The sequence below is a fragment of the Octopus bimaculoides genome, chromosome 2, assembly GCF_001194135.2.
Source record: "Octopus bimaculoides isolate UCB-OBI-ISO-001 chromosome 2, ASM119413v2, whole genome shotgun sequence".
NCBI classification, from domain to species: domain Eukaryota; kingdom Metazoa; phylum Mollusca; class Cephalopoda; order Octopoda; family Octopodidae; genus Octopus; species Octopus bimaculoides.
The window spans coordinates 161,350,128-161,368,265 of NC_068982.1; the positions used below are offsets into that span (position 1 = coordinate 161,350,128).

Genomic DNA, 18,138 nt, shown 5'->3' on the forward strand with positions numbered 1-18,138 from the left:
TCTCTCTCTCTCTCTCTCTCTCTCTCTCTCTCTCTCTCTCTCTCTCTCTCTCTCTCTCTCTCTCTCTCTCTCTCTCTCTCTCTTACAGACATGCTGGAACACCACTACCTTCAAGGGTTTTAGTCAGTCATATCCCACACCACTACATATTATATATACTTGCTGAATGCCTAATTTTCGCCATTTTGGCATAAAAGAACATGACTCTATGCATGTGTGTGTGTGTGCGCGCGCACGCACACACACAGAGGTAATAGGCTTCCGCATAGTTTCCACCTCGCAAATTCCACCTACTAGGTATTTCTCAACTTGGGGTTAATAGTAGTAGATGTGTGTATTATATACACCTTTTCATTTAGTGTGTCATGTTTAATGATGATATGCTTGAGATGCAGTTTGTGATGTTTACTGTGATAATCTGCTGTAACATTTATCCTTTACTTGTTTCAGTCATTGGACTGTTGCCATGCTGGGGCACTGCCCTGAAGAGTTTAGTTGAACAGATCAACCCGTGCTTATTTTAAGTCTGGTACTTATTCTATTGGTCTCTTTTGCAGAGCCACTAAGTTACAGGGACATAAACAAACCAGCACTGGTTGTGAAGTGCTGGTGAGGGACATGCACACACATACGTTTGTACATTTATACAACAGGCTTCCACACAGTTTCATTCTACTAGAGTCACTCACAAGGCATTAGTCAGCCTAGGGCTATAATAGAAGATAACTGCTCAGAGTGCTGTGCAGTGAGACTGAATCTAAAACCACAGGGTTGCAAAGCAAGCTTCTTAACCACCCAGCTATAGAATTACGTTGTGCAAAAGTTGCTCTGATCCCCCTGGGTGTTATTTATTTACCTCAATTTTTGCTTTTGTAACTCCTTAAAAACCACATAAACCATGGTTCCAATATGTGACGTATCAGTTTTCAACAGTAATAGCCATTGGAACAATATGGTTAAGAAGTTCAGAGTATAACTTGTCAGTAGTGTTCATTACTAATACATTTCTTAAGTAGTTCTATAGCAGTTAGTTTGCCTAAACTGTTTTTTCATTACTGGAAATCAAAAATAATATTTCTTTTTCCCCTTTATTTTTCCATGCTAGCATAGATTAGATGAATATATTCTGGTTGCTTTTCCTGTCACTAACCCTTACCCATTTTTCATGTAATTCCACACATCTTGAGGGCACATTCTACAAGGTATATTCTCAGGTATTTTAACAATTCTTCCAATCCACTGCCTTCATTAGTATAATTATTAGTATAGCCAATCGGTTTTCTTAACCATTATTCAGCAGACCTTTGCTCAAAGGCAGAGGTCACGTTATCTTAGTATATCCAGGGTTGCATTCAATATGTCCCTCCTTCCTTTTTTTTAAAACACCAGGGTGTGATTTGCTGGATATTCACTGCACTTTCTAGAGAGTTGAGAAATCACATAGAGACTATGTAGTTGGCTTTGAGCAGTTTTCATTCAGTTCTTTTCTGAGTTTCTTTAATTATTTATTGGGTGTAAATAATAGAGGAGGAGGCAGAGGAAGAGACATAATGGTGTGTACTGGCAGACTTAAAAGCACTTTGAAAATTCCTGAGTGAGTTATTTTCGTGTCTAACAAGCTGGATAGGTTTTCACTAGCATGGCTGTGTGTGTGTCCTGGTGATATGTTCTTTTGGCATGCTGAATGTTTTTTTGAAGATTTGTCTGTTTCACTTAAATTGCTTTGCACATCTGTTTTAGAATAGTTGAAGCCAAATTTCTACTTGATTTGTAAATGGTGTTTTAGTTGGATACATTTTTGCGTTCTTGATTTTTGTTATTACACACTGAAAATTGACAATTTTTTCAATCATGCAGTAAACAAAATAATAATTTTTAATTTTGGCAGGAGGCCAGAGTTTGTAGAGTAGCTGTTTAAACCACCCCCACTCTCACCCGCACTCTCACCCCCAATCTAGTGTATTTAACACATTAAGTCTGTCCTATAAATAGGACACTAAATGAGAACATTAAATAAGTTATATCGCATTGTCTCACCAAGTATTTCCATTTCTACTTGAAGTAAAGGAGTTTTAATAATTATTTTTTTCATTTTAACTTATTTTCAATCATCTGTAAAAATTTAAAAGTAATATTCAGAAATCTAAGTACTCTGGGACTTAGTGGGTTAAGACTACCTTATCCAACATAGCCTCCTCTCTCCTACTTTTTAAAATGGTAGAATAGGATTTGGGAGGTGATTGGCTGTTATTTCTAGTTTGTTAAGTAACAGCATTGAATCTTAGGAACATTGTGACCCAATCACAATGCTCCTATTAGTTTTGTTTGAAATTACATTAATTGATATCATTGCACATAGGTACACTGTTCATAGTTGTTAGTTGTATCATAGTAGCATGTCAGCTGTTTAACTCTGACCTAAGAGTTCAGTCACCCATTCAGGTCAAGATATATGGATGTATATTGTACTGGTTTGAGTTAAACATGTTCTGCCCCAGGTTGATTTTAAGATAGTGTGTGATTTGAGGAAGATTTCAGCAGGTAGAGCAACTATCTAGACTTCCCTCTATTTTGTAGTATTAAATTTATTTGATTTGTGTTCTAGCTATTGCCGTCCCATCATTGTTTGGCATATTACCTACCAATTTAGGACTTTAAATATCTATCTTCATTTTAAAGCTGTAGGCTATGTCCCCTTCTGGCTTAACAGATAGTGAATTAAAGTGCTGAGGGCTTTTTTTGTTTTGTCCAGCATGGCAGGTTTTGGGTTGCCTTTAGCAAAGTTCACTCTGTTGTAAGCATTCTGGTCCAGTCTCTAGTCTAAGGATCACTTCCATTTTTTTCTCCTACCAGTTACAGGTCTTCAAAAATGTCATGGGCATTACCCTTCTTTCTCTAAGTTATTGAAATGTTTTCCATATGTATATTTTTGTTTTCTTGCAAGGTTGGTTGAGTTGTTGGGGCAGATGTTCACCTATCATGTTACCCTTCCCTGTGACAACCCACTCTGCTGTGGTGTTAAAGTAGTTCAAGGCTTCAGATTAACGTCTTATTACATAATGTATTATGGTTCCACAGAACCTGTACTGAACTCCAATTTCTATGGTACTGGTTTTCTGAGACTTCTCTCGTCCTGGATAACCTACAATTATTGACAAGATCTGGTCTCTATTTTCCAGTTAGATAAACTTCAGCAAGCATAGTAATGTTTTGGTCCAAATTTGCAATAACTCGCATTAGAGAAAAAACATGGACTTTAGCTACTAGTTTTCTGATTTACCATGTTATAAGCCACTAAATATATTGAGGATGAGAAGATAGATAAATTGTTTCAGTATAAGCTTGATACTTATTGATCTTGACAGAATGGAAGGCTAAGTCAACCATAGAATATGAATGTTTTGCCAGAGGTTAAACAATTGATATTTGGTACAATAGTTTAATATCTTAAATATTTGATTTTGGTTTTTGTTTTAGTCACCATGGCTAAACCTAGGTTGAAACACTATCTTCATAAACATAGTAAATATTTCTGTGTGTGTGTGTGTGTGTATTTTGTATGATGAAGTTTATACATATACAATCAAGATATCGATTTTTATACAATAATCTGTTGTCTTAGTTTCCCACAAAATGAGTGGGTATTAACAGAACAAGTGACCACTGGTGACATACTTTTTATATAGTAATTTCGAACTTACCTTGTTCGAAAAATATAAATATTTATATAAATTAGTTGTTGATTGGAAGCCTCCTGTGGGTATTGCCTCAAAAGAATATTCCTTTTATGTGAACATGTAAAAATATTTTGGGATATAAAAAAAAATTCTTTCACATTTATATTAAGGAAATAAATTCTAACATTAGTATCAGAATTAAAGCGCAGGTAGCTATTTTAACTGACACAGACTCATAAAGCATTGAGAAGAACGGCAAATATGAAAAATATTTTATTTTTATTTCAAAAAAGTTTTCTTTAAAACAAAATGCGAGAGGAAATATTGGGCAATTCCTATTTAATCCCCCCCCCCCCCACTTAAACTATGTCTCAAAAATTAAAACCATCCCTGGTCCTATATGCAAAGTTAGGCCTATATTACATTAACCCTTTAGCATTTAAACACCTATATCTGGCCCAAATATTCTCCTTGTTTTATGTTCAAACCAGCCAGATATAACCTCCCACACTTATTCTGCAATGTCATTTTAAAGATAATGTAATCAAAATCTTGAAACTACAAGATATGCATTTTTAATTCAAAACCATGCTTTACATTTGACAAAGTAATCTGAATGATAAAGAGTTAATGCTCTAAAAACTCTCTTTCTAAATGTGTGCTGCTGAAATTAAAGTTCCTCTAATATGCCCCTGTGTCTTTTATGCCATCAAATGTTAATCACTTGTATAATAAGTGGGAGAGTCGAGTGGCCAAAAGTGTAAAGGTTCTTGCAACTGGACCTGGAGGTAACTGTAGCCTAAGATGTTTTTAGTCCCAAGATAGCCCTGACTGTACAAACTTGTGATCTGATGTTACTAGATTATTGTAACAGAATACCATTAATTAAATTTGTTGTGATTGTGACCATGACCCTGAGCAATTCATTTAGAGGAATTCTTTTTCCTGTCAGCTATTCTTTTTACTGATACATTCAGAGGTAGATTTTTTTTATTGTTATTTTAAGGCAAGTTAAGTCAAGAATAGTTACATATACTGTACTAGGGAGGTGGGTTCCACAGAATAATGTTTGTAGTGAGACTTGGGATTATTATGATGTTGCCAGTACCACCTGACTGGCCCTCGTGCCAGTGGGCATGTAAAAGCACCCACTACACTCTCGGACTGGTTGGCATTAGGAAGGGCATCCAGCTGTAGAAACTCTGCCAGATCAGATTGGAGCCTGATGCAGCCATCTGGTTCGCCAGTCCTCAGTCAAATCGTCCATGCTAGGGAAAGCGGATGTTAAACGATGATGATGATGATGATGATGATAAGGTTGTTCACACTTAAAACCATCGTACAAATATTTAAAAAACAAAAAAAAAAGTACTCAGTTTCTTAATTTTCCTAATATCTATTTTCCTGGAGACTCTTATCTAGAGTATCAGTCTCAACATTCTCTTGTGAATGCAGAACTGCTTAGCAGCAAATATTGCCTGCCAACTGTCAAGGTCAGTTACTATATATTTAAGATGTGGTATGGTTGTACTTACTGCTGGTCTCTTAGGGTCAGTCATTCATCTTATCTGCTAATTAGAGTGTGTGTGCACATGTGTGTATTAATGTAGCTATAAGTTAGGTTCTGCTTTGACATTTTTATAGTCTAGATTCATCACATGTGATTAAACAGTAATTTATTATTAATTGCATTTTAAAAACTTCCTCTATTATTTTGGAATTTTTGGAGTTTGTCTGCAGTTTCTTATCTTATGTTCAGGAAAGTTAATATATTATGCATTTTTCCTTCAAGAAATATAATTATAGTGCTGTTTCTCATATCTTAAGAGCCAATAAAATTGTCTTGCACTTTTCTACACCTAATTCATGACTTCTATTTAGGGCATCATGAAATTCTAGACTGTTATATAAATATTGAATACTTTGTATATTTACAGCGAAGTAAATGACTATAAATGCACTACATGATCAGGAGTTCAAAGTTTGCTATAATTATTTTGTCTGTGCTCTTTAGCCTACTTCTTGGTTTATGATTTTTCTTGAAAGTTGAGATGGTGGAGAGAAACAATATTTAAGATGTCCAAATTTACAAATACTATCATCAATACTAAAGGAAAATGAATATAAAATGGGGAAAAAGAGAGTTGTGAGATCATTTTGAACCTTTTGTTCATTTGCACACATTATGAATTAATAACTCCATGCTGTGTGGATGCTGCATATTATTGCTTTTCACTAGGACTTCTATTTCTTCTGTCAGTTTTTTTTTTTTTTTTTTTTTTTTCTTTAACACTTTCTTGCCACTAAGGGTATACTAACTACCAAAAACAGGTTTGACCCTTATTCAGCTGATTTCTGATCAAAAGCCTTCCATGATCATATCTTTTGGGGTTTTTTTTTTCTTCCTTTTTTCCAGATTGTATGATGTAATTGGAGACAGATTTGGCTAATGTTTCTAGATAATTGGGTAACCCCTTAATAGAAGTTACTTATTATAATTATAGATTAATGCTGTCAAACAATTATTGCTATCTTAATTAGTGAAACTCAGTCAGGATATTGTTATAGGCTCTGTCACAGTGATCAGAAGAAGCAGCTTTTATAGTATTATAATGCTGTATACTTTGGTTATAAATGCTGCATATTCTAACCAAAATCTATAGCCTTAGCTAGCTGTGTAAATGTACATATTTCAGTGTGTAAGGAACCTGTTGGCATCTGTCTTCTCTTCAATAAATGTTATTGGCTCCTCTATAAGGAATTCTCCCGCCATTTGACAGATTTTATTTTTAATCTTGATGAGTGTCCTCTACACTCTGTAAATTAGGTGATTTTGGAGCAATTTAGTCCCCAACCATAAAACTGATTGTGCAAGGTTGTATGGTGCCAGTATTAGATGGAGCATGACCTGACTTATATACATTATATAATTGGTATATACAGTCATAAATGATCAAGCTATAAATTTATTTATTGCTATATATTGTATGGCTACAAATGAGTGTGCGTGTGTGTGTGTATATATATATATATATATATATATATATATATATATATATATATATATATATATATATATATATATATATATACATATATATATATATATATGTATATTTATTTATGAGGGTAGAAATTGATATTAATCAATTTGAACCAGTATATATATATATATATATATATATCTGTAAATGATGTACATAACTATAAATGCTATTATGAAACATAGCTATTTAAATAGTAAGTACTTAATAGTTAACATTTTGTTTGTTAGATGATCCAAATGATTTGCTCTCCATTTACATTTTATGAGCTACTGTTACATGTACTCTTTTACAATCTTCTGTCATTCTGTTCTGAATTCTTTCACAATGATTTCCCTATCTAATATGACATGTTATTTCAATTACCAATAGTTCTAGAAATTTATCAATAGGTAGAATGCCAGAGCAGTTTGTCAATTTAACCAATAGTTGCTTTCAACTTGGTTTTTACTAACAACTTGTCTCTGTGAGTATGTAGTGGAGTGTTTTATTTTGATTTTTCTTTTTGCTTTTATCATCAAGTTCAAATCTTGTCTGGTATGCTTTGCTTATCTTGTGTAGCACATTCTATGACTAAGTAACAAATAGGACTATAGCCCTCAAGTCAGTCTCAGTTGTCATTTGTATAATAGTAATATGAATTTCATTCTTAATTGTTGAGACAGAAGTGGTGGTGTTCTAGTTGTACATTAGTGTTATATCTTCAGATAATGCTAATTCTCTCTTAAGATTACAGAAAGAATGATTTTTAATTCTTTAGAAATTCTTTTTATTTTTCTAACTTTTTTGTTTTATAAAATGATTATGAAAATTAGTGGCAAACTGAGTAAGCAATCTTTTGAAAAGACTTAAAATATATTTAGATGTACAAAGCTTAGCCAACATCTTAGGAGCCAACCAATTACATTATCTAATAACTAATATTCTAATGTCTCTGAATTAGTTTCTAATATGTCAAGGTGTTTTTTTTTGTTTTTTTTTCTATTTTAATACAGTGAATCACTGGAGTGTGGCCATACTATGGCCAATACTTTCACTGCATTGAAAGATTTTAATTGATCATATCCACACAAGTACTGTTTCAATGTGACATTTTTTGAACGGCTAATTTACTTGGAGTAAATGAATGCAACTCAATACACTGTTTTATACCATATAGACAGATTGGCCATCCCAAGGCTGAAGTTGAAAAGCACTTGCCCAAGTTGGCATTCATTCAGACGAATCACATAGTTGCAAACTGTTGCAGAACCAGTGTAGTTCATTTTAGATTAATGCCTGTAGATGGTATGTAGGAAGGGAGGAGTGCCAAAGTTCTGGGAGGAAAAGTAGTTCAGGTGATCAGCAGTCAATATGACAAGAAGACAGGTTATAGTTTAATACCAGGTCAGCCCTAATCATACAGACCATTGATCAAAGATGGTCCAGCCAATCATGGAAAGTAGAAAAGCAAAGTCAACCTTCTCAGATTTGTACATGGACTCAAAATTAGGAGGCTGTTCAGTTTTCATAAATTTGATATACAGACTGTTTCTTCATCTTTGAATGTAAGGACTATGGGTTATTGACTACTGAGTGTAAATGGTTGTTGAATTGATCTGATATCTCATGGAAGCGGGTTTGGTATTTTTAGTTCTTAATATGGATATCTGTGGCAGTGTTAAACTTGAGATTAAATTCCCTATTATAAAAGTTCAAGTGTTCTATTGAAGCATGTTGTGTTTGGATGACACTAATATATTCTTGTCGTAGCAACAATGTTTGCTATATGATAAAACTGTCATATAGCAAACACTGCTAACCCTTATCTGTTAGCTGTAGATTATTTTGTGGGTTGAAAGAAACAAATCATCTCCTGTTATCTTGGTATTTGACAATCACATTTGATTGTAGATGATGTCTGTTTTCTTACTTTTACCTCTGTTAATCACATGCAGACCTTTCTATTTGCAAGTATGCAAGTGAATGCTCAAAAATACAAGACTGTGTGACCAGCTGAGGCAAGAATGAGAGGAAAGCAACATAGATCACCTACAATCTAATTATGATCAGGGCACCATTGAAAATCTTTGTAAATATCCTGGAGACAAGTCAGCAATTTAACTTATATGGAAACAAACTTGGAAATGTATGATATTCATTGCTTTTTAAAGTGTAATGGTAAAACTTAATAATTTTGAAAAGGATTAAAACTCTTTGACCAATTTTGCTTAAAACATTTAAAAAATTAATTAATTTTAATTATTTTTATTTGCTTTTGCAGAAGGTGGGATTTTGTTGGGTGCTTCTAGCCTGACTGGACGCTATTGGTATGGTTCTTTGTGGTTCTATGAAATAGCAGCACATGGACCTGATGTTGAAAAGTGTACTGCTGGTGTACAATTGGAGGCTGGCATTGACGATGCCATTTGGATAGACCAGGATAAAACTCTCATCGGCTTAGACACAGGTAAGGTTATATTTGTTGTGCATTAGTGTAAATGCATATATATTGTATAGAAATACACACATCATTGAAAAATGGAATGTGTAAGATTTGCAAAAGCTACAGAGAAATGAGTCTGGTATGTGTGTAATGTTGACTTTTATCAAGGTGAAAAAACTGAAGAGAGGTTGGCCATAATAGATATCAGTATGTAAGAAATTATTGAGCTGATATGGACAGTACATAACACGTCTGACAAAAACCCGTGTTATTTAGCCTTGGCTCAGCCCTTCTGGGGTTTTTTTTATGTACTTGTGGTGGACACACATTGCTTGTATCTGAGACCACATTGCTTGTATTCTTCCTCTTTTAAGGTAATTTTAAGTTGTAGTTTGATGAAAATTTACCTGCTGTTTTTAACTTGTTGAATGACTGTAGAATCTCTGAGGTTTTTTCAAAAAACATACAGGAAGGCAGGAGAACAAGTAGTTGGATCTCTGAATGCTGAATCTTATTAAAAAAAAAAAAAATGTGGATGTGAGATTGGAAATTTTTAATAGTCTTGTCCTATTCATGCCAACATAGGAAAAGATATTAAAATGGATATTAATGAATTAAAGTATATTTGTTCTGCACTGTTGAAATAAATAGTTGTTTATTAGTGATGTATCTGTGTATACTCACTTGGTTCCATTGGTGGTTGAAGTAGAAGAAATTGGCAGCTGTGATGTTAATGCCTTTCCTAACAGTATCAGCAGCTTGAAATAAAATTTCTAAGACAAGGAATTGGAAACTGGGTTGTGTATTTCATTTACTGAAAGGTTATATCATGTACTTGTGTGTCAGTATGTTTCAAATGTTATAGCAACAAAGAAGAGAACCGTTATGTTGTTGTTCCTGCTTGGCATTACCTGACACGAGTTGCTATAACAGAATTGTAGGATATGCAAATGTACGTGTCTATACAACATACATAAAACTGAAGGTTTGGTCACTATTTGAATTTTACACCCCATTATCTTTCAGTTACCTAAAAGATTTAATAGTGAAACTTGAACTTTATATGTTGTGTATTAGGTACTATCTTTCATCTACAAAAGTATAAGCTCTGATTAAACCATGTCTTAAGTAGAGAGCAAATTAAGTTTTTTGTATTACTCTATTCAACATTCTTGTGTGACTTATGTGATTACTGTTCTATATTGCTATAATCCCTTAATCTAATAAAGTTGTTTTTTTAACTTTTGGGACCAAAGGATGTTGCTCTTGCTATTTTACAATATGGATACATTTAGTTAACACTTAAGTTGATTGTATTGACCTCTGTATTTCATTAGTATTCAATTTAATGACCCCTCCCAACGCACACACATAAAAGGATCAAGTTATTAAAAAAATGAAATGGGTGTAGGATGTTTAAGCTTTAATGATCAGATATTCCAGTCGTAAATCATGATCTGACTGGCTTTTTTTTTTTTTTATCCCCTCCAAGTATGAGGACTACATTATCTAAAATGTCCTTCACTTAAGATGGGTAGTTTTTTGGGGGGTTTTGTTTCTATTTTCAAGGCTGTGTCCCATCATGGTTGCAGTCAAATGAATGAAACAAGTAAAAGAGATGGTTTCCCTTTGGCAGATCAAGGGACTCTATAGTAAGCTGATTTGTTAGATCAAGTCTGTGAAGTAACCCTTTAACCTGAAGCAGTTTTCTAAATTTAAAATGCAAACATACCTTTGTGGTTAAGAAGTTTGCTTCTTGACCATACAGTTCCTGGTTCCCATTGTGCAACAAATTAGGAAAGTGTCTTCTGTTGTAGCTTTAGGTTTACAAAGCCTTGTAAATGGAATTTGATATCTGGAAATTGTAGAAGCCTGTTGTTTAAGTATGAGTGGGTGAGAGCATATACTTTGTTTACTCGTAAACATAATGTGACTCCTTTTTTCTCCCCCCCTGCCCTTAAAATCAGTGATGTTATGGTTTTTTCCACAACATGAAACATACTTCTATTGATTTCCATATAAATTGAAGTGTGTTCTGAGAGATTGTTTTTTTCTCATAAACAAAAACAAAAAAAATGCATTGCAACTGTGTGCGTTTTAAAAATTGATATTTGCATGGAAAGATCAATTTCTTAATAGTTCAGTCTGTATATGTGAAAAAAAAATATTCAGAAAGTCTATATTGGAGAATAAGAATACAGTAATATTGCAGTACAGTACCTATTCACCACAAATGATAACTCCTGTGTTAGGTGGTGATGTAATGGGAGTCACTTGGAAGAAGAGTACTTCTGCCCCTGTAGGATGAAGAATATATCCAAATTTGTTAGAAACTTATTGCATTCCATCTCTTGTAACACTCACTGAAGGAATTGACCCTTGTTCATCTTATTTTTGTTATTTTCACTATTGTTGTCATTAGCAACAAAGATTTTCAAGCCTTTGAAGAGTAAATTCTTTAGCCAATAATCTTTGCAGCGAACTGAAATGGTATATGTAGAGCCTCTGTATTCTCTTCAGATTGCTCTTGTTCTCACAAACCTCAACTCCTCATTAGGCAAACTTTCTCAATGAGATCATAACAACTCATCTATATCATCATCCACAATTTCCGTTGTCACAATATCTTGCCAAACTTGATGTAAAATTTCTATTGGTGGAAAATCTATATCACTAGTGCAGAGTGGCCATATGTTTTATCGAAAAACCATTCATAACTGAAGATTCCACATCATCCCATGACTTGTTTTCCACTGCAGTCATAATGTTGAACTTTTTCCAGATGCCTTGGAGATTTTATTTAACTATCTCATCAGAAAGATTTTATTTCACTGGTGGGGCTTGTACATTGCCTAAAAGAAGTAATGTTTTGTTAGAACTATGTTTATCACTGACTTATTCAACATCAGGTCGAAAAAAAGCCCACACTCTTTCAAGAAAGCCCAGTTTCATCAACATTGTACACTTGTTCGGGTGTATAGCCTCTTTCAGCAATAATTTTCTTCAGTTCTTTGGGATAATAAGTAGCAGCCTCTGATTAGTAATGGCAACTAACTCATCAATCATTTTAATACTGTGCAAAATAAGATTCAAACTTAAACCTTTCAGACCAGCTTTTACTAGCATGAAAAGATTTTGCATTTCTACTTACTGCAGATTAACTAACTTTTAGCTTTTGTTTGAATGACCACCAGATAATTTTGGCCGATCCTATCCCATCTCATCACTGATTAACACTTTCAAGAACCATTCCATTTGAAGTGTCTCTTCAGATCTATGAAAAAACAACCGGAGCATTTAATAGAGTAGCTGTTTGAGCACTTGACCTAGTTTTATCTTATTAGTTATTATTCCTGTTGCTAATGTTGCAAGCTTTGTTTTTCACAATCACAATGGCTGAGTATTTCTCCCGGATCAAACCTGTTTTAAACTTAGTTTAACGTCTAGCATAATCCCTTTGATTCTTTTTTGTACTACTTAGTTCAAGTCAAGAATAAGGGTAATCTGCTCTGTTAGTGATTAAATCCAACAGCATGAAGACACATGCGTTTAGGATGTACTCGTGATCATTAGATTGTAGTTTGAATTCCTGGACTTAGCAAAACAATTTCACATTGCTCCAGTCTATTCAACTGGCAAAATGAGTAACCCTGCAACAGATTGGTGTCCTGTCCAGGGGTGGAATCCAGGAAACCAGCCTTATGAGCTTGGATTTTTTTTTTCTTAATCCAACAGCAGATGTGATAAACTAAAAATCCATACTAGTAAAATAATAGAATCCTAGGAAGGAAGTGATGTTGAACATCAGAAACTAGTTGTACTTTTACATTCGAAGCAAAAATTAGAAACTGAAAGGTCTTTGGGTATGTTGATTTGAGGGGGGTAGCAATAAGGTTTTTATGGAAAGGTGTTTTGGAAAAACTTTGATTAAATTTGGGCTCAACTTATTGTTTATAATTTATTCATGCATGTAGAAATTTGTAAACAAGCCTGTAGGTGTTTCTTTTTTGTTAGGTAGGCACAATGTGTGACAAAATTTTTGTTGCTTTTGGTATTATTGGATTTAATACTTTTGCTTTGACAATGAAAAGATCAAATTTATATTATATTTTGTTCCCATTTTTATATATGAACATATACACACCTTGTATATCAGCCCCACATAAGCATATATCTAGAACAAAATTTGAAGAAATTTTATAAACAAACACCAAACAAACTCTACCTCCACAAAACAGAAAATGTAAGATCCCTATATACTAATCAAATTTCACCTAAGCGTAAGAGAAACAACCTTCTATACTAACAAAGCCATGACATACCTGACTAATAATCCCAAACTTACAAATGAAAACAAGAAACACTCTAACAAGTAAAGAAATGACCAGCCTTCTTACCACCTACCTGCATACTGGGGATTAAATCTAGTAGTACCAAAAGCAACAAAAATACTGTCACACCTCATGCCTACCTAACAAAAAAGAAACAGTTCTTCATGCATGAATTCTAAACAATGACATAAACCCAAATTTTATCAATTAATTTCTTTTTCAAAACCCCTTTCTGTAAAAACCTAATTGCTACCCCACTCAAACCCACACTCCCAAAGATGACTTTAACTCAGAGACTATACAAAGGCAAGATTAATTTCTAATACATTGCAGTCCTAACAATGGCTTAGCTTGCTGAAACTTTGAAGTCACTATCAACAACATTCTTGTATAAGTATAATAAATTTGCACTCTAGAAAAGTATGGAGTAACTCATCAGGTTAATGTAAAATTGTTTTTATTATAGCTAATCATAAAAACAAACAATATATATATATATATGTATATATATATATATATATATATATAAGTTCAAAAAAACAACAAAGTGAGGACGTGATACGGATAGTGTTATTGGACGCTCAGGAAAGGAAAGAGAGAGTGTATGACATTTCGGGCGTAGCCCTTCGTCGGAAAGATGGAAAGTTCGGAGAATGGAAGAACGGAGAAAGAGGAAAATGGTACCGATGCCCATGAGGTTACATTATATATATATATATATATATATATATATATACATACGAAGTGTTGGATGAGTATAGAGTGGTAATAAGAAAAGAGGTGACACGGAAACAATATTAGTCTTGCAATGCCTAAGTGTAATGATACATACATATATATAAATGTACATGTCGATTTGCATCCATTTATGTTAAAAACAAAAACTTAATGACTTAATAAATAGAACGGATGTTAAATGATGATGATCAAAAACTGGCACACCATCAGCTATGATGATGAGTTTTCCAGTTGATCCGATCAACAGAACAGCCTGCCCATGAAATTAACATGCAAGTGGCTGAGCACTCCACAGACATGCATACTCCTGATGTAATTCTCAGGGAGATTCAGTGTGGCACAATCTGACAAAGCTAGCCCTTTGAATTACATGTACAACTCACTTTTGCCAGCTGAGTGGACTGGAGCAACCTGAAGTAAAGTCTCTTGCTCAAAGACAAAATGTATCACTGGGAATCAAACTATGTGATTGTGAGCTGATTACTCTAGCCACTTGGCCACATGCCTTCACAGATCAATAAAATAACTAATATGTATATAGATTGGCTTAAATTATTAAAGGCAGTGCTCCCTGCATGGTCACAAGAACCAGACAAAAAATTGAAGCTAAACTGACGTGTTTTTCTTTCCTTCTTTTAGCTGTCTTTTTGTATTGGTTAATGTGTTATTTTAGATTTTAACTGTGTTACACACCATCTCCTCCTTACTGACAGACTGGGAATCGAGTTTAGTAGAGTTACCCGTGTGACACTCTCTACTTCCTTAATCTTTAGATGAGTATCTCTCAAGGGAATATCATTTTTAACAAATACAAAAGGGTTTTGGGTGGAAGACTTTTAATATGAATGCGTATATACTATCTGGGATATTCAATCCAAATTTAAGATTGTGTATAGCATCTCTCAGAAATTCTTTTTTTTTTTTTCTTCTTTCTTGTGTGGTGACACAGAAGAATGCTGTAAAAAGAAAAATGAATTGCAGTACTTGGAGGAAGTTGTAATAAAATCTTTGGTCTTAATATCATATGCTTTATCCTAGTTAATGCACGCACTCATACACCCACACATACATATGTATGGAGTTGAAATTATAGTTACTATGCACATCATAGTTGCTACATTTACACAAGCCAACAAGTTGGCATACATGAATCATTCAGTGTGCTAAAAGTAACAACTAAATTTTCTTTAAATCAGAACCTACCATCACCAATAAGTATGAATTGAGGTTTTCCTAAATACACTTTTATATCTTAATAAAAAGGCTGGAATGCCTTTACTCATGTTTGTCTGCTCATTTCAGAGCAAGCTTAGGGTTACAGAATTATATTTATATAGACTTTTTTTTTTTTACTGCATGTGTGCATGCACACACGCACACGCACACACACACACGTATGTACGTACATTGTTTCACTAGGCTGAAAATCATGATGCAGATGGTTTACAATTAGGACTAAATTTTAAAATCTTTTACTTTTTCTTTCTGTGGAATTTGTTTTTTGGGATTAGTTTGAAATAGATTATTAATCAGGCATTAAAAGTGTTATTTGATATTTCCCTATATATAGCGGCAGGATTTTTTTCTTGCTGATTAAGGAATTCATCATATTTAATACTAGCAGCAAGAAGTACTTAACATTGCTTTAGATTTTTGTATAACTGAAATATGTTACACTATCATCGTCATCAGCATCATCGTCATCATTTAACATCCATGTTCCATGCTGGTCAATGATTGTAAAATATTTCCCTCTTTTAGAAATAGAGAAAAAAATTTCTTTTTATTGGTAAAAAGATTTGTGTAATGCTTTGGGGCATATTCCTAATTAAAATAAGTTTCGATTATGATGTTTTGTGTACAATATTTTTAGTTAGTATTTGCAAATTAATCTATTGTTGAGAAGACCTATCTTATATTTGTCAGGAGGCCCTGTTGTCTCCGGCTTCATTCAGTGCACATCATGCAAGAAACCTTGCATCTCAATGTTTAAACTGATTACTTTAAGACATGTCATTTTCTTTCAAAACAAAGCCTGACAGAAAATAGTTGTCTTCTGAGTTGAACAGGAAGGTTTTTGGAGACAGATTTCCCCCTCTAGTTACCATGGTTGTTACTACTGCTGTTCTCATACAGTTTGTTTTCTCCTACTCTGAATGTTTCACATAGTATTTCTTTGTGGACTAGCTGCTCCTAGCAACAGTATTTGATTTACAAGATATTACACCTCTTGTTAGTCTTAGTATTGTATGGGTTTTTTTCTTTGCCAGAGTACAGGACAAGTTTAGCCCTTTAGCATTTAAACGAGTCAGGTCCAACCCAAATATTTTATCTGTTTTATGTTCAAAGTGGCCAGTTCGAGTCTCACACCAACTCTACAATGTCACATTGCATATGAAAAAGTAATCTGAATGCTAAAGGGTTAAAATGTTGAAAACCATCTTGATTTTGTTAAATATGGCGTTATATCCTTGCTTTTCTCAATCTTCATAGACTTCACTTTCAAGAACACTGAGAGGATAAATGTGTGGGGTGGGGTGAGTAAAACTAAGGGGAAAGTATAGAAGAGAGATATATATGTCAACATTTATCAATCCCAAGTCAATTGGTATATAAAATTAAAATGACTAACGAGAATTAGAAAAATATAAAAGTTTTATAACTAGTTGCAGTAATGCTGTTTAACATTAGGTTAACCCTGATCAAGCAGACCTATGGTCAGTGGTATTCCAACTGTGACCATTCCATCTTTTTTCAGGCAATGTGTCCACTTGGCCACATTATCCAAAACCTTTTTTTTTATGTTGGTTGTGTGTGATTTGAAGAGGACTTGGCTGCTATTTCTAATAGGTTGAAAGATCATGTAAATAAAGCCTTCCATATTGGTGTGAGATTTCCAAGTAGTTTTTGTTGTAAAACACTACAGAGAAAGAGTCAAAAGCAAGATTAAACTGATTACTGCAAAACACTTTCCTAATTAAGTAGACTTATGTTTTACCTTGTGATAGGTATTGATCGCTTTGTATAGCCACAGTTTGACTGTCTAGTGCCAAGTTACACCTGAAAAAAGGGGATGACAGTTTCTTTTGAGTAATCAATGTAGTTTACTAGCAAGTAATAAGTAGTTTAAACCCCGTCACTGAGCCTACTGCATCTGTTGGTGTTACTGTTTAGTATCATTTATATTAACCCTTTAGTATTCAAAGGGAAGATTATTTTTACTGGATATGGTCGGTTTAAATGCTACAGGGTTAAAATCTTATTTAATTATTCTGTCAATCCTTGTCTGTTATGTTTATATTTTATGTGTATGCCCTTTAAATTTTGAACAGAAATTATGAAATTGCCTATTATTATCTTAAGAATTGCTTGATTTTCCTATTTTTGTGTTATGTGAAATAGTTTTGCATATAATTTTACAGGTGGCATTGCAGTATGGCAGCTGGTGGATAACTATAAGACCTTTGTACAAATGTCTGCTTCTGTGGAACATGATAGTATTGTAACCACTGTTAGTTCTTTTGCTGATTCCAAAAAAGTGTTGTCTGCTAGTCATGACAAATCGTAAGTATTATTATTATTATTATTCAGTAGTTTTATTTTTATAACGTGCTTTCACTTCACTACCGAGCGCAGCTCTGTGCGCCTTGGGTATGTGCTGTGGTTTGCTGTGGTGCTCTTATGTTTACTGTATTGAAAGTGTTTTGCGTAGAATGTGTGCAGTACCCAGTAGTGCAATTTTCTGTATGTTATATATATTTGTAAGTCCTGGTGTTTTTGTTATGTATTTGTCTGAATATTTTTTTATTATACCTAAGGCACCTACTATGATAGGAATTGTTTCTGTTTTTAGATTCCACATTCGAGTTATCTCTATTTACAGGTCTTTGTATTTTGAAAGTTTTTCCATTTCTTTTAGAGAA

General features: G+C 33.7%; 1 protein-coding gene across 1 annotated transcript in view; it reads left to right on the forward strand.

Moving 5' to 3' along the window:
- LOC106871722 (methylosome protein 50) overlaps positions 1–18,138 on the forward strand; it is a 107,164-nt gene that overhangs the window by 30,712 nt on the left and 58,314 nt on the right. Inside the window, exons 2-3 of the mRNA XM_052965682.1 lie at positions 8,985–9,170; positions 17,638–17,779. Coding sequence (XP_052821642.1) covers positions 8,985–9,170; positions 17,638–17,779 — 328 coding nt within the window. The remainder of the gene's footprint in view (positions 1–8,984; positions 9,171–17,637; positions 17,780–18,138) is intronic.